General features: G+C 33.1%; 1 protein-coding gene across 1 annotated transcript in view; it reads right to left on the reverse strand.

The window, feature by feature from the left end:
- Positions 1 to 4,157: 4,157 nt before the first annotated feature.
- The window catches only part of LOC148605493 (uncharacterized), a 36,366-nt gene continuing 17,665 nt past the window's right edge, over positions 4,158 to 22,858 (reverse strand). Inside the window, exons 2-7 of the mRNA XM_088549998.1 lie at positions 18,966 to 19,209; positions 14,203 to 14,319; positions 11,467 to 12,103; positions 7,983 to 8,148; positions 6,750 to 7,174; positions 4,158 to 6,304 (exon numbers count right to left, since the gene is read on the reverse strand). Coding sequence (XP_088406124.1) covers positions 5,637 to 6,304; positions 6,750 to 7,174; positions 7,983 to 8,148; positions 11,467 to 12,103; positions 14,203 to 14,319; positions 18,966 to 19,209 — 2,257 coding nt within the window. The 3' untranslated portion in view covers positions 4,158 to 5,636. The remainder of the gene's footprint in view (positions 6,305 to 6,749; positions 7,175 to 7,982; positions 8,149 to 11,466; positions 12,104 to 14,202; positions 14,320 to 18,965; positions 19,210 to 22,858) is intronic.

The raw sequence follows: 22,858 nt of genomic DNA on the forward strand, positions 1-22,858 counted from the left end.
CGCAAAACGTGTCAAACACTATTTACACTATGACAAAATCATTCAATTCAACGAAATGTCATAATGTAAACAAAGTAAATAACTTGGAAATTGTACAAAATATCTGAACTGGACAAAATGAATTTACTTGAAGACTTAAAATGTATATCTCTCTCAACGCACTGACATGATAGCAAGACGTTTCCAACAGATAATAGATAAAATGAGATTAATCAAAAATATAAATATTTTTAGCCGGGCCCGCGTTTGGTTATTCGAGTACCTCGAATTTATAAAGGACAGGAAAACTAAACTGTGATAGGGGTGTTTAAGATATCGATGGTTACTCTCATTGACCTAGTGTCAACGAGAAACCATGGCCTAAAAATATTTGATTTCTAAGGTAAGACGAAAAGCAAAAAAAATCATATATTATGGGAAAGCAAAGAATACCTATCAAATAAAAAAAACACTAAAAAATATAATATTATGGATTAGTATTGAGCCAGAATTAAGCAAGTAATATCATTTAACACATATCATAATGAAATATATTTGTCAAAAGACCTTGGATACAGTGTGAAGGGTAAATTGAACATATTTTATTTTATTCAGATTTTAAGCATTTACGAAGATTTACTTCGATAGACACTATCTTGAATTTTAATATATGTATACAATTAAAACCTTTCTTCTTGGATGCAAAATTGGGAGGAAAAAATAACGATTTTCTCTCTCAACTGATGTATTTCCAATGCTAAGCTTTCATGTCAATATAGTTTCTTTCATACCTATTTTGATATATACATGTACTTTGAGACCACAAACACATCAACCTTTTGATAAACATGCAGGAATCATCTACTGTCTATTTTAAAACTATAAATCCGAGTTACAATCATAAATCACATAGTCCTAGTGTTCATTTCAGCGGCACAGTGTGTTGTGTGTTATTTTGGTGGTGCAAAAATCTAAAGCGATGAAAGTTGGTTTTTTATTTTAACTTACTCTGACCATTTATGTGAACACAAAAACTTATTTGTAAACGTTATGTAATTCGTCTTTGAACTAGATAAAGTAATGTTATATTTGTGTAATTGATACTGGTTAGTGAAATCAAATCAGTTCAGATTGGCTTATCATTTCATGATAAGGATGGTAGTTATGCCACACCCACACTGCTCATGCATATTCATTATTTTGAATTGTAGAAGAACGTGCAGTCTGGGAGATACAAGAAAGAATTTATATCAATTTTAAGGGGACTTGGTTAGATATTATCTTAAGGATTTCACAAGATATATTTAGAAGTGAATTTTTATTATGTCACAACTGATGCAATATGTTACTTATTTGAATACCGTACACTATGTAGCTGCATTTATACATATAATTTAGTTTATATCAGAATAATAGAGCTCTATCTTGTGTTAACTTTTATTTAAACTGCAAATAATTAATTGGATTTCGGTACGTGTAGTACGTGTAGTACGTGTAGTACGAATCTAAAAGTAGAGGTTAATTACCTTACTATTCATTTATGTGAATCTAGTAGCGGACTGCTCAGGTTTCTCTAACTGGTCGAAAATATAAAAAAAAACTACTGTTTTATTCGAATCAAAATAATTCATGTAGACCCAACTTTATCATTGTTTTAACATGCTTTGGTAATTTATGTCGATTGCTTTATCCCCAACATGTGATTATCATGTGTCTCCAGTTATTTTTTTTTCTACATTTTTTATCTTGCACTCGAAGAACAACAGAATTTAGAAAAAAACATCGAAAGGGAGACAACTCAGAAAGTTTAGTACTTTACAAATTTGCTCTATACGTCCATGTGTCTCAACGAAAAATAATGAAACAAAGAAGACAATAATTCTAAATGACAGGTCTAGTTTAATATACAAAACTATAAAACATTCATGATATACACGACCTATTTTAAATATTTGCAAAAGGTTCTAATGCCTGTACATTACAAATGTAGATCAACTATAAAATATTCATGATATACACGACCTATTCAAATTATTCGCAAAAAATACTCATGCCTGTACATATACAAATGTAGATCAACAAATGAAGGAGAGAGATTGAAATGAATTCACTACAAATCTAGGAAAAAAACAAAAAACGACAGGGTTAGTTTCATCCTCTTAAGGAGGTAGACCTATGGTAAGGGACATAATTCTTTCTTTAAATCAGTGATATGTTTGCATCATAATCAATTTCACCAAAGCCTATTAAGCTTTCATTTGAAATAGAATGAAAGAGTAATCAAGGGAACCAAGGTTATAGCGGTAATCAAAAGAATGTAATCCAGGGACGAAGACCAGACATGGAAAACAGACATACACAACAAAGAACATAAAGTAACTAAAATCATACATACAAAGTAACAAAAGTAAATGAGCAACTCGGACTCCACTAAAAACTGGGAGCATGGACCAGGTGCACCGGTAGGGTAAGCGTCCTCTGCTTTTCTAGAAACACCCGCCGAGTTCCTCATAAAAAGTCAAGTCCGGGGTAGAAAAACTATGACCCGTTGAATAAATCAGTTTCCATGGTGCTGATGGATACACCATAACGATCCACGAGTTCATGATAACGACCATAAAACTTCTGTAGTGATGACTTCAATCTTGTAGCAACATAACCCTGTTCCAGAAACCTATTTGTTAGAGTTCTAGCGCGATACAAAAAGTCTGCGTAGTTTCGGCAAGATCTGGCATAACGTACGAGTTGTGATATGAACACTCCATACGCAGGAGCCGAAGGGATGTTGCCACAGATGAAAGGAAAGTTGACAATTCTGAATGAAGTCATCACGTTTGTCGTAAAGTTTGGTCAATAGTTTTCCTTTACCATCGATTTCTATGTGTAGGTCAAGATATGAGGCTGACTTCACAGTGTCTGTAGTATCCTTTATCTCAAGTTCTTTTGGGTAGATAAGATGTATCAAATCCCCGAAATTAGGATTGTTTAAAGATAATGTGTCATCTATATAGCGGAAACTGAGATTGAAGGATCTAGCCAAACGATATTCTTTCTTTCTGATCAGATCAGCTATAAAGTCAGCCTCATAAGAGTGGAGGAATAGGTCAGCAAGTAAAGGAGCACAATTTGTTCCCATTGGAATGCCGACCGTTTGTTGAAAAACACGTCCCCCACACTGGACAAATATATTGTCAATTAAAAATTCCAGCATTTTGTAAGCATCTTCCTCTGTATATTTGGAAGATGATTTGGAATTATTTCTTACAAAGTATGAGGAATCTCTACCAAGAACTATATATTTGTATCTAGGTGTACCATCTTTTTTGGAAAAACAACGATGTATAATGTTTTTAAGTCGGGATGAACTCATTCTAAGTTTCTTTGATGCTTAGATGACATTGATGTAAATGCTGCCCGGACGTTAAACCCCAACAAACAAACAAATGTAAAATACTTTACACAAATGTTCCAATGATTGGTAAGAGTTATGTCCCTCACCCTCGGTCTACCTCCTTAAGTTAAGATTGTTTAATATAATCGTATGTACGAATTCACCTTCCAGAATTGTTATCTTGCAGCTACAATCTAACATCATTGTACAGCTGTGTATGCAAAACTATTATCATAAAATACCTGTCCCTCGCGGTTGCTAAAACCCTAAATTTTATTTACTAAAAGTTTCCAAGAAAAAATTATAAAAATAATCAACTTATTATTTTTTGAAGATAGGACATAACAATGAAAAACTTGTATGTTATATAAATATACATAAACGATATCACCTAAAATAAAAACGAACATAGTATATACAGAATATTTGAGTCGGTGTAATTTCAAAAGTAAGTGCGAATTTCTCTTTTTGATTTTTGTTTTCAACAAGAATTTTAGAAAAAAAAACATTATTAATATTTTTATCATTAATAGTAAATTACCACAATGGATTGTGTGTGCAATTTAGATCATTCAAAACCAGTAAAGTATTGTTGTAAACCTCCAAATACATTTGCCTTAATCTTACTTAAATTAATAATTGATAAAAAAAAAACTAAGTGATGTTTAATTGTGGTAGACAATCTATGAATGCCAAAATAAAACAATTTCAAACGAAAGTTATTATCAAAAAATAAGTAAATGATAGTTAATAATTAATCAACTAATAATAAAATTATATTCACCATAGAACTTTTTTTTTCTTCATATTGAAAGAACCATAACTCTAGCACATAAACATTACTCTAATGTAACACCGTTGTAATTTTATAATTTCCATGGGTAAAACTATTTGTGATTAAAATTTACGTTTCCACGAAACGTGTAGAAGTCAGTCGTCTCCCGTTTCCTGATCAATCTTTTGAGGATTATTTTGTCAATGGAACTGCTTATAATAAATTGGGACAGTGCAAAGAACTTGGATATCAAATTTTATCGGAATCGATTTGCGGCCATTTTGAAAATGGCGTCCGACACATAGCTCAAATTGCCAATTGAGCCTCAGATTATTAATCGGGACGACTTAAAGAATCTAGATATCAATTTTCATCGAAATTGGACAGATTTTAATTTTCGCGCGCAGTGGCGGCCATTTTGAAAATGGCGTCCGACACATAGCTCAAATTGCCAATTGAGCCTCATATTATCAATCGGGACGACTTAAAGAATCTAGATATCAATTTTCATCGAAATTGGACAGATTTTAATTTTCGCGCGCAGTGGCGGCCATTTTGAAAATGGCGTCCGACACATAGCTCAAATTGCCAATTGAGCCTCATATTATCAATCGGGACGACTCAAAGAACCTAAATATCAACTTTTATCGAAATTGGACAAGTTTTAATTTTCGACTGCGTTGGCGGCCATTTTGAAAATGACAGCGGAGACGCACGCGATTTTTGTCGTGATTTTGTTGGACTATTAGTTTAATTTATACACCAAATTTCGTCAAATTCTGATCAGCAGTTTTCGAGATATATGATGTTCCAATTTCAGGTGTAAAAAATGGGTACGTACAGTCCTGTGGCCATTTTGAAAAAATGGCGGCATCTGGAAATTTTTTTTTCGAAGTTCTGCATCCTTCGAAGAGTAGTTCTAGCTTCTTAAAAAAAAGCTTCATCTCAATCGGTCCAGCCACTTTTGAGAAAAGGGGCGAACACTTCGAACAACTATTATGACAGGAGAATTTAAATAATAATTAGAAGAAGAAACATAATAAAAACAGTAAGTCACTGCCACTTCGTGGTCGGCGACTTAATGATATAAACATATAATGATGCAGAAAAGGGCAAATATTATTCTGCCAATTTCTTCGAAATATGTGTGAAGACTCTCTTTGAAATTGAACAAAATTTCAAAGCCAACTTCAAAACAAAATTAAGATTTAGTTTTATATTTCACAGACATTGAGTTGCCAAAAATAATGTTTAAAAATATGTGACATGAATGCATGACTTTCTTTCACTTTCTATTTATCATTATATCGAATAACTTCTTGTGTCTCTTTTAAAGTCAAACAAAAAGAGCACCGAAAAACACAAATTTTGCTCTGGTTCAAATGTAAGTGATTATCCATGGCAGTGATAAACTAATTAAATAACCTCTTTACTTTTTTATTTTACCGTCCTGTCAAAAAAAATCATATCGTTGCTTCCGGAATCGGTTCTTCATACCTTGGCAGGGGCAGCATTGCCATCGGTATATGATTTGTCTTTGTAGACAACTTCATTCATGATAATTCTGTCATTTATATTTCCATTAGCTTCTTGTCTTCTAGTCTTATTCTGTTTGTACTGCTTTATTATTCTTCGTATTTCTTCAAAGGGCGGAGCAATAATAACGATAAGTGCCATGACCACCGCCCACCCTTGAGTAAACCACACCCACACTTGAAACTGCAATTCGCTCATAACCTTAAAGGTAGCCATTATCCCAGGAATTAAAATAGCAAATAAAAAGATACTGGCGAACCCGCCAACATATGCTGTTATTTTGGCTTTTCTGAAGGTTGACGACATTTGTTGGAAAGTTGGCTTAGTGTCGAAATGAAGTCCCTCAAGTTCCTCTTTGAAATTAAGCTCCCAAGGATTAAGTGGGTTATCTATATTGTACATTTTCTGCCACTCTGCATCTTCATCAGGTTTACTTTTTATCTTGTGTGTAAAAAGGGAGATAAGTAAACATCCTGTAAGACTCACACCAAAACTAAAACAAGTTCCCGCCAAAATAGTGTAATCTTGAACGGTATTCAAAAGAAAGTCATTCAAACCATTCGGATACATACTTGCAGCAGTAAGAGTAGCAGCTATTCCACATATTAAACCAGTAACTGCACCTGTTTAAATAAAATGTGTTAAAGTATTCGGTATTTTAAACAACATTTTTATTTTGAATATCTGGCTATAAAAAGAAACGATTTACTACTACATACTGTACGGGTTTCATATGCTGTTCCAATATTTCAAAATTGCAATTGACAAGATTCGTTAAAATTTGAAAAGGATTATACAGGAGTCGACATTTATACAGAAATTAAACAAAACTTAATTTACAGAGGTTTTACCTTTTCTATTACAATATTGCGAACCGTAAACCTGGGTGTCACTAAATGAGGGAAAAATCCTCATACTGGTAATCTTAACCAATGATCTTAAAACCACTAGATGTCTGGTTTTAATCTGACAGGAAGTGATGAGCTGCACATTACGCGGTGCAATTCCATCGATAAGAGCTCTCTAGCTACAATAATTTCTGTATTCTTACCTCATATTAAAACTTACCAATAATAAGGCCTTTCGATGTTGCCTTAACCCAGATAATGGACAGCATCACTGGCGGAAAACAAGGAATTGTGATTATGGCACCAACATAGAAAATCCAATTTAAGTCAATGCCTGAATCAAATATTATCAATCCAAGAGGTATAATCGCAAGAGTAACCCAGATTATGCACCAATTTTTAAAGGTAATTAGATAATCTTGGTATTGGCGATATTGCCCATGTATAGGGCAGAGGTAGGCAGGTTTAATTCCAAACAATTTTGGTCTATGACGTCGTTGTATGTCTTCTAGACAGTTGTGACATTTGTTGACGCTACGACAGTGACAAAGAATTTCCCGATCTTGATCGTTAGCGTAAGTAGCAGCCACGGTCTGTTTCTTAACTTTCCCACAAAGGACACAATCTGTTCGTTTTAAATCTTTCCTGCAACAAAATCAGTCCCCTTTCAACACAATTTCAGTTATGATACATCTAAAAGCATTATTTAGTATGATACGCGCGACAACTCTTATCACATTACTAAATATAGTACATCAATATGAAATTTTAAATCAAGCAAATATTAACTTATTCTGTTATTTCAAAGGGTCAAGGGCTGGTAAAATATCACATTTTGCTTTGTAAATTTTAGAATCACTGGTATTGCCAATTTTTTAATGGATCATTTTTAGTCAAAGTAAGTAATGTCAATAATGTAACGTGTATTTCCCATGTCTGCAAAAGCTTATTGAGTCATCCTTCTCTATTGTGAATCTTCTAATTAGAACAAAATATGATATACATGTTAAGCGATTAACCTAACTTCCCCCTCGTCTTTGTATTTATAGTATTAATTCAATGCAAATCAATTGTTCTGGGAAATGATAATATTAAATTTAAGTTTGTGAAATTGCGTCCAAGAATCAGTTTCTAACAGCAGTATATAAGTGACATATTTGTAGCAAAACGTTCTGAAAAAATATCATTCACTGTCTTTTCGGTATAAACATAAAATAGAGATGAATGTTATTTTTTTATGAAAATAAAAAGTTCTAGGAATTTGTTTTCATTTACTTTTTGAAACAATTAATATAATTGTCGTCGCCGTAGTCTATTGTCTGTCACCCAAAAACGATACAAACATACCATCTAACCCATTACTATGAAAAATAAGAGAAACAGTTTTATTTTAAGTCCTATCGTTTTTTCGGTTTTTTATCATGATAAACGATCTATTTTAATTAATGAATACCTAAATGGCATGATGTAGGTTTGATAAATGTCGTATACAATGATAGACGATATTGCCATCACCTCTCCCGACCCGGTCGACATCAATGCCATAGCTCCCATCGTTAATATCAGAATTCCTCCAGATGATCCGAGGACTTTCTCTGCTATCAAAGGTGTTACTAATCCTGAAAAATACATTTAAGTTTGGTTCATATAACTTTGGTGATGAATTTAATTTTCCACTGCAAATTTATTAGAAACACTAAGGTCACCACTTTTGGAAGAAATAAATATACATGGAACATTCAGAAATTCTTATAAACACATAGATAAATATTTCATCATTAATAGTCATAGTATTTAACTGTATTTTCATGCTTCTTAACGCGAAAAATAACACTTAATTAGTTAAAACAATTATAATATTATCCTTGAAAACAGTTTTCTGATATTTGTCAATGTTTAGTTTTGTGTAAGCCAGTTGTTTATACTTTGGCATGCTTCTGTGTGTATCTGTCCTTTGTCCGTTCAAAGTTGATCATTAGTCAGTGAGTTAATGGAAAAATAGAAAATTATAATAATTTCAAAGTATTTGGTTTGTTAAAAATATGGAAATTAAACATTTGTCAAGTTCAAACTCCTCCTACTACTCAAACAAAATAAATAGAACTTCCGAAACCCACCCGTTTGTACATATAAATAATTGCATTTAAATGCTTGTATTTAGACAGGGAGTGACTTGGGTGTTCAGTGTCAAAGGTTAAAATATGCCCTTCAAAGAACACACAAATAATAAGTACAACTCTTTCATTTTTTTTTTAAATTAGCTCACGTTCGAATTTTGTAAACTCCTTTCCTTACGTAAATTTAAAAAAAACAACATTGCTTATATATAAGTGGTCTATGTGATAGTCATTCAAAATAAAAGGATTGAAGGGCTCAAAAACTGAAGATTATAATCTACTCAATGTAAATACTTCTCATCAAGTATAGCAGTGTGTGCTCATAGTCAATTAAAGTTATTGTTTAAGTAAATGTAACTTTTGTATTGCACTCAATGCATCACTGTATTTAACTAGAGTGTTGGTAGCTCAAAAACGAATGGACGTTTAAAGAAAAGAGTTGAATTTTAATGTAAGAAAAACGTTTGGTACCAGTAAATAAAGACATACTAACATAAAATATAAATCAACATAAAAAAATCTACAAATTTGAGGGGTATTATATATTACCGAGACACCTAATAGTGATATCACCGTCAGTACATGAGCATGATAATTACTATATTGGATGTAATTTGTTGTTGATGTTGATAATGACATTTCATTCCTCAATTAAATAAATAAGTCACATAAACCTTTTAAGACATTAATACGATATGAATACAAAATATTCATTTGATATCGTAAAACAGACGGACTATGTGTTATCCCTTTATATGAACAATGTTGAAAAACTTTATACTCTTTAATGTCGAAACAATTTATAAATTTACATTTTCGACACAACTTATTAGAAGACTTTCATATATATATTTTTTTTCTCCATAAACAGAATAGTGACGCAATATCGATGATGTCATACAGTGGAAACGTTAATTGAAAACTGACAACTCTAGGTACATAAAGCATTAAACATGAAAGAGGGTGAGAAAGGATGGGAAATAGTAGACTTGCTTGATCACACGATTTTTCTTTTATTTTCACGGATGGAAAATGTCTCGGTGAAATATTCTACCAAATGAAACTACAGCTGTTAGAATATTTTAAACGGGGAAGTCAAGAAAAATAATATATGACAACAAACAACAAAAAGAGGCTGAAAACTAAAAGTAAAACAAAAATATCTTGTACTCTATCTACAAGTGACGACGTGAAATGAAAAGTCATCGTGTTTGTCGTGTTTAGCCGTTAGTCTTTACTTTTTCTCCAATTTTCTTCAGCAGATTTCGATACAGGCACATTTTACAAAAAAGACACTATTTTATCTCAAATTCTTTTTAATGGATAATCGATGCGATAACAAGAATTTTTAATCGTGGACCGGTCAAGGAGTGTGTCAAACTTTACAGATTATATAATGCTCTAAGTCTCATTCAATCGTGGATTGAGATATGTAAAATTACAAAAGGATCTGCTTTCTTGGGCGATAATTTATTTATTCCTCTCCTCCACCAACCAATCTCCAACTGACTCCGTCTATTTTTAGTAATGGAAATAATTTAGCTGATTTTTTTTTTCATTCGGCTAAGAGTTTGTGTGTTTAAATCATTCAATTATTCAATTCAAATCATCTGAGTACAAATATATCACAGGGGTACATTTATATGTCTATCTCAATTTAAAAAAAAGTGGTTGAGTGCTCGTTGAACTTAACAAAAAAATCCTGTCAAAATCGCGCATACTTTTTATTACAACCTGGCTAATAAAATTTGAGGCGTTAAGTCAATCCTTGTCGTACACTTAAATTATCAAGAATTTGTAAACATTATTTTAAAAATGAAAAGACTTTAAAGGATTTTACAAACTTAAAGGAATATATTCTGTATGCTATCAGAATAAACCCGTTTATTGAGTACTACCGCTAGTTGAGTCAATTATATAATATAATACTGCTATAACTTCATTTCATGCTTTTGAATGGTTATACTGACATTTATCGTAGTAAAGTACAAAACATGCCGAACATGTCCTTACATATCAAATGTAAAACAGTTTTATTTACAGCAATGAAATGTCAGCTTTCCCTTATTTCTATAGTTATAATTCCCCACAGCATTAAAGATTTTAATAAAGAGTTGACTTTTTGAACCGAAATAGCTTTATAATTCCCTGTTATGGAGATTAGTTTCATCTTATTCTTCCAATTATCATTCTTACACTCCTTAGATATTGCTTACCAAATATTTGGTAAAAAATACGGATTTTCTGCATTATCAGCAAATAATAGTGATAACACACACTTTATTTACATGTCTGGGGTTGAAACAGTTTAGTTCCAATATATATTAAAAGACATCCCTTCGATCCACAAAACCCCTAAAAGTAGACGATGTATGTGATAAGGCTAATTGCATGAATCTTGGAAAATATTATCTCGAGTACGATTTGATCTGACAAGAGCTTGCAAGTACAATATATACTCTACGAAGGCTAATATTGCCTAATATCCATAGAAGATGTTACATAGGGTAGCCAATATAGAAATACTTATAATGCATATACAAAAAAGTCATATTTCAATCTATATATAATAAAATTTATGACATGTAGCTATAAAAAAGGAAAAACCCACTTGATATTGTATGTATTACGGCTTTGACAAACTACTATGTGAATAGTGTGTTACGCCCTTTTTATTTTGGGAAATTTTTATACGCCAACGAATTATTTGAACGATGGAATATACTTGTTATGTGCTACTGTTGTCTGTAAAGCTAACACATTTAAAATGGACGTCTCTTATATCTTTTTAGGTTAATAGTACCTGGACCCAAAATATACCTTCATCGATTTGTCCAGAATGTAGGTAATGTGTGCCATTTTCTGCACTCAGAGCTATATACGCCATGCCAGTTGTCGTTGCCATGGTTGATGGTACAGAAAACCAGATAAATCCCGCCAAAATAAAGCCCCACACACCTTGCACCGGCTTGGCGGCAATTCTGCTTTGCCACGAAGCTTGATCACAGTACGTCACAGCAGACGACACAAAAACTTCTATGACACCATAAAGAAATGCTCCAGCAGAGCGGAACGTCAAATAACTATGTTGCTCATTTTCTACTGGTCCTTCAGTACATATGATCGACTGATACATTGTGGAAATGTCGCCGATGGATTCAAATTCTGAATTTTGATTGTGAAAAATTTTGATCACAAAAACGATAAGGAGTATGAAAACTAAACAAGCGTTGAAATATGATACATAAAAAGTTGTTCCGATTCCACCAATCAACGAATAGGAACCGAATAATACTGCCATTACAATAAGACAAAATTCGTCAGAAGCATCTTTCGTCAAGGATTGGATGGTTGCCTTTCCAGCAAGTAGCAACCCGATCATTATAACCAGGTTAGTTAACAGTGCAAAAGCACAAAAAACAATGTGAGCAGATTTCCCAAACCTAGCGTGAATAATCTGAAATAAAACGAGTAATTAATGTTTATAAAATGAATTGGTTACATATCTTGAAAACGTAACAAAGCATATTATTCATTACGGTCACGGTTATTGACTTTACGTAATCATTAGTCGAGATGACGTCATTTTAATAATACCTCACTGCTCTTTTTTAAAGTCCTCTACTTTGCAAGGTCATATCGACTTGTAGTGTTATTAAGGATAAACTCTGACTACTTTATACAATATACGTACATATGCCTTTAAATACTTCACTTGTTTATTCTAAATTGTAAAAATACCCAGAAACAGAAATATCCTTGAATGAACGATTTATGATATCGCTAATGGAAACCAGACCAAAATAACATGACGATCCAATAGCAAAGCTTCACATACTTTCCACCTTATTATAATAAACACATATGCACCACGACGAATAGTTGCCTTCGTTCAAAAGTCTGAAAGGCAACTTCAAAGCATACCATTGTTTTGGCAGCATGTTCACTATCTAATGCAAACACGCGTATTGACTACAGCTTGTCACTTCCATGCTCGGTGGTCACAGCTTCAAATGTCGACATCATACTTCGTACATTTTATGATTTACTGATTTTCATATATAATAGCATAGTTCTGAGTTACATAAAACAGCTATATGATGTCAAGTAGTCCTAGCTATTTTTTTCTTTTTTTTTGGAATGTATTGACAAAAGTGTTGAAGTATACGTTACGTCAACAATGTCCTCGCATCGACTTCGTTTTAAATCAATGTAACCCATGGCTTTATTGCACTTGTAAGGATAACAGTTTTAATGCCATAATGAATCATGTCGAATTCTAGTATAATGTCAGTATGCGATGAAAAAGATACAAAAGTGTTTTGAAAGCGAAAAGGCGTTCCGAAAACACATTGAAAATACGTTTTTGGAAACGTTTTAGCTTAAGTTGTGCTCAAAACGTATCTTGGTAATGTCGTGTAAAAACAAGTATAGTGTAAACGCTAGTGTTTTACACCAAAAAAGAAAAAAATCTATTATGTGTTAACTTTGAATAAGAATTAATAGTTCGGGCTTATTTAAATACGTTACACTTAAATGTGATTTTCATATAAATAAGGGGCTCCCAGGAGCGTGAATTGCTCACCTGCTTAATATTGTTGCCTTTCAAGGGCAATAACTCTAATAAGGAGTTGTCCGACAATTTTAACTCAAAGAAAACTATGGTAAGACTTATCATGAGGATCATTTCATCAATTGAAAGTTTCTTATCATCTATTATAGTTTTCAAGATATTGGCTGAAAACTGCTAAAAACATCATTTTTCGCTTTTCAAGGGCAATAACTCAAATAAAGAGTCGTCCGACAACTCTGATCTCCACACATTGTCGTAGGCCTTATCATAAGGATCATTTCAGCAATCGACAGTTTCTTTCTGTCTGTTGTAGTTCTCAAGATATTGGCTGAAAACTATAAAGACAAACACAGTTTTTCACCTTTCCTGCGCAATAACTCTAAAAAGGAGTCATTTGACAATTTTGACGCAATGCAGACTTTTGTAGGTCTAATAATGAGGATCATTTCGAAAATTGAAAGAATTCGGCTACACATGACGAATTTCGAGGTATATGCGAAAGACTTCTGTCTGATCCTTATTTTAAATTTACGGTGGCCATGTTTTTCGAGCATAAAAAAATCCACATATCAGAATACCCTATGAATCATTTATATCAAGTTAAGTGCTGATTGCTCTTGTAATTTCAGAGGAGAAGAGTTTTGGAAAATTGTTAAGGACGACGGACAACGACCACGGACGCCATGTGATGGCAATAGCTTGCATGGCCTATGGCCAGGTGAGCTGAAAAGAGAAGTATTGCTATAAACTTGTTAATTTACTGCTAAAGATCTCTTTTTAAAATGTAATGATATCATAATAATTACTGTAATTGATACTTTAAATTCGTGGTATCAACATTTTTTTCCATTTTCTTAGGGTGTCGTGTCTGGGGTTACTTTATCCTAATTTAGAAAAAGTCGCATGACTTTATTTCAAATGTTATGACCAAGAGAATAAGCAATAAGTTTCCTTCTCAAAGACAATTCAAATGTTTACTTTACCTGAAGATATGTTTTTGCACCTGGTGCACGAGTTTTAAACTGCACCGAGAATATTGGAAAAATGAAGATGTTGATCATTATCCCAACAGCATACCAGAATGGTCCTGCGATTCCATTCTGAAAAACAAACATTAATCTGTTCTACAAAGAAAAGAATTACTTTAATTGCATCGTATCTTCTGTGGTTATGCAAATAAATCAAATACGTCGGCATGAAGTGAGTTTTACTAGTTGTTATAACGTGATTTCTTGGATATATAAATTATAAGCGTTTCATTGTGGTGTGGCTGACTCACAATAGAAAATGGCACAGAAGTGTGTTAAAGAGTAACCAAGTGAACCAAAATTCGAGCGGAAATCAAACGAATATGTTCCAAACTAGACAGAAAAATAAACACGCACAACAAAGAACATGAAATAACCAAAATTACACGTTCAAAGAAACGAAAGTAAATGGGCAAGCCGTACTCCGCTAAAAACTAGGAGCATGGACCAGGTGCACCGGAAGGGTAAGCGTCCTCTGCTTTTCTATAAACACCTGCCGAGTTGCTCATTAAAAGTCACGTCCAGGACAGACGAAAGAGGAAACGAAAACTATTACACGCTGAACAAATCGGTTCTCATGGTGCAGATGGATACACCATAACGATCCACGAGTTCATTATGATGACCATTAATCTTATGTTGATATGACTTCAATCATGTTACAACATAACCTTGTTCCATAGGCCTAATTGTAAGAAGTCTAGCACGGTACAAAAAGCCCGCGTAGTTACGGCAAGCTCTGTCATAACGTATGAGTTGTGATATGAAAAATCCATACACATAGGCTGAGGGATGTTTCCAAGGATGAAAGGATCTCTAAGTGTGGATCAAGATGCAAGACTCATTTCATTTTGTCTGTAGTGTCATTTATCTCTGATCTTTGGGGTAGATGCGATGTATAAAATCCCAGAAACTAGGATTGTTCAGAGACAATACGTCATCTATTTAGCGGAAACCGAGAACAAAGGATCTGGCTACTCGACCTTTCTTCTCAGATCAGCTATAAAGTTAGCCTCATAAGAGATAAGGAATATGTCAGGGAGTGGCAGAGCACAATTTGTTCCTACTGGAATGTCGGCCGTCTGTTGAAAAACGCGTCCACCACACTGAAGAAAATATGTTGGCAATAAAAAATTCCAACATTTTGACATCATCTACGGCATATTTGGAAGATGATTTATTAAAGTGTTTTACAAAGTATGAAGAATCTAAGTTAAATATTTGCAAATTGCGGTTATAAACATGAATCGAAAAGATAATTTTTTTAACAATGAACCTTTTTCCTGCAAAATGTTCCGATTCAACGAAACCTGTAAACGTAAAACTAAAAGCAAATGTACAACCGGACAGTATTACTCAACTGTAAGCTGTTCAACTTTCTCAACTTTCTTCTAACAGTTGAACGTCATGTTAAATGGTATACGAAACAAACTGCTCAATCCTCGCGCAGTGGCACTCATTGAAAATATATATATATATTAAAAGTACTCATAACAGTAGTTTACTGTGACGTTTTATGACTGGGAAAAACGTGTTAAAAATGTAGTGTTTACTTTTTTAAGTGATTAGTTTAACCTATCTAATTTCAAAAGTGGAAGTAGAACTTATTACACTTTAAACACAGACAAAACAATTTATCCACTATTAGGGTAACGTAGAAACTATAAACAATTAAATATGTAGATTTCCTGTCAATCATTCTTACTACTTCTGACACATTTTTACCAGAAGTGACATCAATCTTGAATTGTTTTGACATTAAGATGAGTGAAAGAAAAATCTGAATGACTTAAACCCTCTTCGAGTATTATCTACCCTTCCATAAGGAGAATATTTATATGTTTTTATTTCTATCAGGGCCAAACCTTCCTAATTGAATTGTTTAGAATGTCTTCACTATAGATATTGTTTCTCGTCGATAAGCTTATTAGGTGAGGTACCAATTACCGCCAAATTACTAGGCGTCTGCTTAGAGTTGAAGATCAACCATAAGGTCGCGGTTACCAATCAGGAATTCTACTAACCAATCATTTTAAGTATTATTTAACCAACATTCTAATTAAGGCCCTTGACTGTGACAAATGATCAATTTTGTTTATTGATTCAGTGCAATATATAACTCCTTGGGTGCATTGACAGATAGTGCCATATTCATTATGAAGACTTAGAAAAGAATGTGAAAGAAAAACCACTTCGATGTCATTGACTTTATTGAGTAGGTCTTCTAACTAACCGGAAACAAGATGGTTGATCACTAAATATCGTAACTTTGTAATTAAATATGCAAGGACAATGCAATGACAATTGAAAAATCTAGTATAAAGTTAACATTCTACACCATTTCCGCAAATAAAGTTTTATATAGAGTTATATAAAATCACCCTGTGAGTAAAACCCATCCGTATGTAAATGCTCTTGATTAAACATAGGCAGGTTTATAATTATGTTCATGGGGCAAGAAATAGATATCTTTTTGTCAATTCTTTGAAAGGGGATAATTCAAATAAAGGGTTTTGTATAGTAAGTAGTTTGAAGATAGGTATCACTTAATGATATCTCTCAAACCTCTATATTAAAAATATAGTAAAATCCTACTTTACTCATGGGCTAATCTGACTGTATAATGTTCATTATTTCATCAAACATGAAAACATACGTCATCTGACGTTTTGCATTACGAGGTTTTGATGTTAGTCCACAGATGTTAATCGAACCAAGAAAAATATGATTTAATTTAAAAAATATTCAACAGTGAAATTCACAAGTCAAGATTTTAAATGGTCCAAAGAAGCTCGACCTAAATTAACAGTCCAGTGGCGGATCGAGAGGAGGGCAACCCCTCTTTTATTGGAAACTTTGTCATTCTCGTGTTTAAAATTGACCAAAAAAAATGGCAAATGATGTCCTCTGAGGTAGCCCTCCTTTTCAAAGTGTCTGGGTCCGCCTCTACAGCTGCAAAATTTTACGCTCTGTCCTATACCGTCTAGAACGATTTGGTTTCTTATATGAATCGAATTCTTTCAGATGCTGATCCTGATTAATTAACCAAAACATTTGGGCATATATATGGAGAATGGATATGGTGAGTATGCCAAAGAGACAACAACCCCTCTAGGGTGAAAAATGTCTGCTCGAGGCCACCCATGGGTCTTCAATGAACGACGATGAAACCCTCATACCAGTTCGTGTTGCAAGTGTATTAACTTTGTAGGATGTCTTGTTTCCTTATCTTCAGTTTTAATATGAAATTGTATTTGTCTCTGTTATCTACATTGTAGATCGTCTATGTTTCCCTTTTAACCTTATGGCCATGATCTTGGATTTTTATGTCTGTTTCATGTTTCAGTTTTTTGCCGATAAAAAGAGCCTTTATTTGTTGATTAAAAATTTAGAAATACAAGTACTATAATAGTATACATGTAAACAGTCGGATCTTAGTGTGGCTTTAGAAAAAAACATTTATTCGTTAATTCATACGTATAGCTGTACCCTGCCCAGTCCCACAAAAAAACGGGAGTTATATCAGGTGCTCTAGATAGGTGCTGCTTGACCGGTGGTATATTGCAAATGAGTAAACTCCGATTAATGTTTAATTCGATAGTTGACGTGAAATCAAAATAAATATATGCTTGTCCGTATGTGATGTAAGGACTTCTTATAGGTCAATTAAATCGTGAATTCCATATTGATGACACCAGCAAAGACTGAACATATCCCTAACTTAGAAGCTTATTTGGCAGTATCCTCGCTATACTAGAAATCCACAGGCATGATCTTAAGGAATCAGCCAAGACAGAAGTCTAGTTTTTGTGCTTTCAGTGATTAAAAATACATAATATCCCATGCAAGAAATGTGAGAAGCGGCAATTTTAAAACAATGTATGGTTCGTTGTTAACGAATGCATCACTCAGATATACTGGGCACGAGGCAAATGTAATATGTGTCCGGTTCAACACTAGCTTAATTTAAAGAATTCTTGAAATTTATTGACTGAGAATTCCTTACACAAGACCGACTGAATAGAAAATTACAGACAATGAGTTTAAAGCAATTGCCACTTGAAATAAAATATGTGATGGTATTGTTGAAAAAAGTCGTCTAAAAAACGATAAGGCAAGTCGTTCATTTGATAAAAATGGGCATTAATAATTGTATCATTTGTATGTGAAAGCAAACAGTCTGTGTTCAAATCGCAATACATTCTGCGTGTAACATTTCGTGTAAAAATTCTGATTGTTGGAATCGGTTGAATTCAGTTACAAACTGTAGATTAAAAAGAAATATTCCACATAAGATGGGCTAAATTTTAGAAAACAATCATATCTTTTCTGTAAACGACGTTTCAACATTTCAGAATATACTCAAACGAACCATATCGCACGAGCATATCATTACTTTAAAGTATTCGGAATTAAGTTAACTTAATAATGCAAAAATTTTCGAAGATGTATTTTCTTATAATATACTCGACTACAAAATTTTTCTTTTTTTACTTTGCGTTTATAGTAAATAGTTTAGAGCAACTGTACAAGGAATATGTGTCCAATCCATACTTATCATACGTATTTGCCATTTTTTGTCAAGTTTACACATATGATAATTTTTTAATAAAAAGGAGGTGCCAAACGCCTACACCCCCATCTGGATCCACCACTGCAGTATTGGAGGTACAAATAATGTAAACTTTCTATCAATGACTTGCTAGTCTATGTATTACCTTCGTTGTGAGGGTTGCGCTGTGTAGAATATCACCGGGCCAGAACAGCTGCGATGCCACTGTTACTGCCGTCAAACTGAGACTTACATTCCCACCAGCATCAAATGTCGTGTCTAGGTTATGCTCGTCATGAAATATGTACTTCCGGACGGCATTGTGGAAAAGGGCGAGGAGTATAGAAAATCCTCCAAAGCCAAGCAGCATAAGTAAAGCAGACTCATATTTGTCCAAAACTGGTTTCACACTGAAAAAAAAAAGAAACATCCATTTTGATCTTTTCTTTTGTAAGATGTTATGTTGTATAGGGTTTGCAAAGAAGGGGAAATGAATGTGAAGGCAAGTGTAAAGAACATATAAAACAAAATACAAAGACCTTCATAAATAACCATGGTTTTATGTCCGTGGTAGTCCATGAAGGTGGTTTGTCAACCTATTTCAAAGGCCATCATCAAAAATGTGTGTTTTTAGTACTGAAGTATTGAAACTCTATTCAAAATGAATTCAATTAAATCTAATAGGATAAACGCGATTTCGTTTACGATATTTGTATAAGTTCCGAACAACGATTTCCACAAAGATATCTCATGTAATTCGCTTCCTGCACGATTTCATCTTTCAGCTCTATAAGTCTTCGGAAATAATTTTGCCTTAGAGATTCCATCTATTCGTGCTTGTTCAAACAATTGTATCAGCTATTTGTAAAATTACCAGCGATACAGTTCACGGCATTTGTCCAGTAGACTAGAAAGACTTAATTTAAAATATGTGTAAGGTGATAGGGTGCAGAAGTAGATATATGTATTGGGTTAAGCCGGCTATACACACTATTTCTTAATTTTGGCAATGTCATTTTGTCATTTAAAGCTCTTTCAATAAAGCTGCAGCTTCAAATTATATATTACAATGTTTGAAAAGGACAATTTATTTCGTGTCACTGACAAGATGCAATTCATTTATGTAATACTCAACCAAACCACTGGCTGTTGTTCCCGAATATTGAACCCAGTGTATTCCTGCTAATACACATAGAGGGTGGGAGTGACTAGGATGAAATTTGAAACAAAAAAAACATGATTGATTTCTTGAAAAAATAAAAAGATGGATGGATCAAAAGAAAAAAAGCAGGACATATATTTTTCTCGAAATACATAAGAATAAATAATTTCATCTTTTCCCCCAATAAAAATAAAATGATTGCTGAGCCTCGCTTAAGCAACAAGGCATGTCTTTCTACGTACAAAGAATACAGAAGACGCTGAGGCATTGACCATTTTCTTCTCATGGGCATGGGCTTGGTTTTAATATCGAGGTAGATTATTTTTCAGCAGCAGTCAGTTCCACATAGATTGTAAATTTGTGCTGTCGATGAAAAGTCCTGTTTTGCAATTAAATGATCTGTAAAATTAACTTTAAAATTGCAGCCACAATGATTTCAGACTACTTTACAATTTGAAATAGTTGAAATTTTTTTAACTTCACATTTCCCCTACTCTCTTGGACTATTTTGTTTGAAACATATATACATGTATCTTGATTAACTCCTTTATATGTGATTTTTATGATGAAAAGTGCTAAATTTTAACACTTGTCCTTGAGAAAAGTTGCATTGGTCACGGTTAATTATTGAATAGATGCTTTCATTATGAGGCGTACAGAATGATATTCGCGATGCTTTTAACATGATGGAGGTTTGAGGTAGAACCATTTCATTGTATAGTGGGATGCATAAACAACGGCGTTACGAGTGTTTACAACAGGGTTGTCAAATAAGTGTTCTCAAAATGCAAATATCGCCCTTGTAGTAGCGTGACCTGAACCTAATTATTCTTTATAAGAAAATGTAAAACTTAATCAGACCAAAAGAAATTAGTCATGATATGATTACTCTGACATTTTCTTTTGTTCAAGGCTCTTTCTTGAGTCTACTAAGTTAATAAACAACATTATTGTAATTCAATGAAATCAAGCAGATTTTCCAAATACACAAAAACTAATATTGCAAGTTAAATTAAAACTTGCGATCCGACCATGACGTCATGTCTCGTTTGTGTGCTCTGCATTATCAACGCACTAGAACTTAAATACGAGTAGGGAATGTTACCTCAGACGTTTGGGAAATGTAGTTTTATAGAGTAAAAGTATGAATCAGAAATACGAAACTTTGCAAGCCAATTCAAACGTATTCCCTTGTTATGATAAAAAAAAAAACAAGTGCTAAAGGTTCATTGTGTATCATGTCTGCAGGCGAATTTAATTCTTAAACGAAAATTTAATTTAGAAACATGTGATATCAAGGTCTACAAAAATCATTTATGAAAAAACTAGCACAGGTCACAATCGTTTCCTACTTACTGAACTTCAATTTTCTCGTTTACAAATTTATTTGCATGTATATTGTAAATGTTACCTAACTGGTGGGTTTTTCTTGTGTCCAATGAAAAGCAAGCCACTTTAAAAGTAAACACTATTTTCCGGCACGACATGCATGAAGTAATTAAGTGAGTTCACTAAATTTAGTTCATCTCGGTGTACTATTGTGCATTTGTCAAATGAGACTTTATTTAATTTAATTTTCCGAACTCTAGAAATGGTTATTTAAATATTTAATGAGAGAAAAGAGGGAAACGAAAATTTACTTTAAAGGTGAAAAGACGAAAATACAATATACACTATTAATATATCAAATTGTGATAATCCTATGTGTTCACAATTTTCGTGGGAAACATTTTTCACGTCTGTCCTCCCGTCTCAAAAATTGCTTTTCGTTCTACTCCCATGCTATTTATAGATTGGAATTAAACCATATGTAGTTATTCATTCCAAGTTGTAGAAGCCGGGGTTATAGATTCAATTATGCTTCTTTTCGCTGTAAATGGGGAAGCATATTGTGCACCAGGTCAAACTTCAGTCTTCTAATGATTTGAAGCTGAATATGTAATAACACTATGAGATCATAACGTTATTTCCATCAACATTCAAAATAAAAATAAACAAACAAAAAAAATCAATCAGCTGTACATTCGATGTGAATTTTGCTGCCAAAACAATTAGCGAATTAATCAAGATCAATATTCAAAACATAATGTAGAAACAAATTGTCTCCGAATCCATGGTTTGATTAGGTGTATAAAAAGTAAATTCGATCTGCCTAATGACTGGACATGCGATTTGATTGCGTGATGGATAAATATAATTTTTTCAATAAAAAGTAGTGTCATTGTGGTCGTTACTTCAGCTATATGTTTACTTACTTATTTTTTCTTAAAAAAAACGATTGACTGACTGACTGACTGATTGATTGATTGATTGATTGATTGATTGATACCATAATACAAGTCAATGAACAAGAATACATGTACTAGTAAATTATGCATTTACTTTTATTATATCTCCTTGCTACTGGCAAATTCCTCGAAAGATTTTCTTGGAACGAACACTAAAGTGACAATTTGTTGTCGGTTAGAGTCACTCTTGTGATAACTGATGTGTTGCATACTTTTGTTTTCCCTGCGATAATTGAAATATTTTGATTTTTTTCTAAAAGATTCATTATTACTTGGAAATCTACATACTGCGATCCCAAAATAAATTGTCAAAAATCTAGGACATGATAAAAAACAATTAACCAATAAAATTTGACGTGAACTTTTAGAACTGTCATAACCAGTAATTCATGGCACAAACTTGATCAAATTATTATATGCATATTTTTCACTTGAGATCACTGAGATGCATTTCAGTTTTATTCATAAGAAATTATGTCCGGAAAGCATGTCTCTGCATTCTAAGTCATTCTATGTGTACTCAGCTCTCTTTAATGAATTAAACGTTTGCTTTTGTGACACACGAGTAAAAACGGACTGAAAAACTTAATTCAGGTTAACTGAAATTTA

This window comes from Perna viridis, chromosome 10 (assembly GCF_037379345.1).
Source record: "Perna viridis isolate PV_CMFRI_1.1 ecotype Kerala chromosome 10, ASM3737934v1, whole genome shotgun sequence".
NCBI classification, from domain to species: domain Eukaryota; kingdom Metazoa; phylum Mollusca; class Bivalvia; order Mytilida; family Mytilidae; genus Perna; species Perna viridis.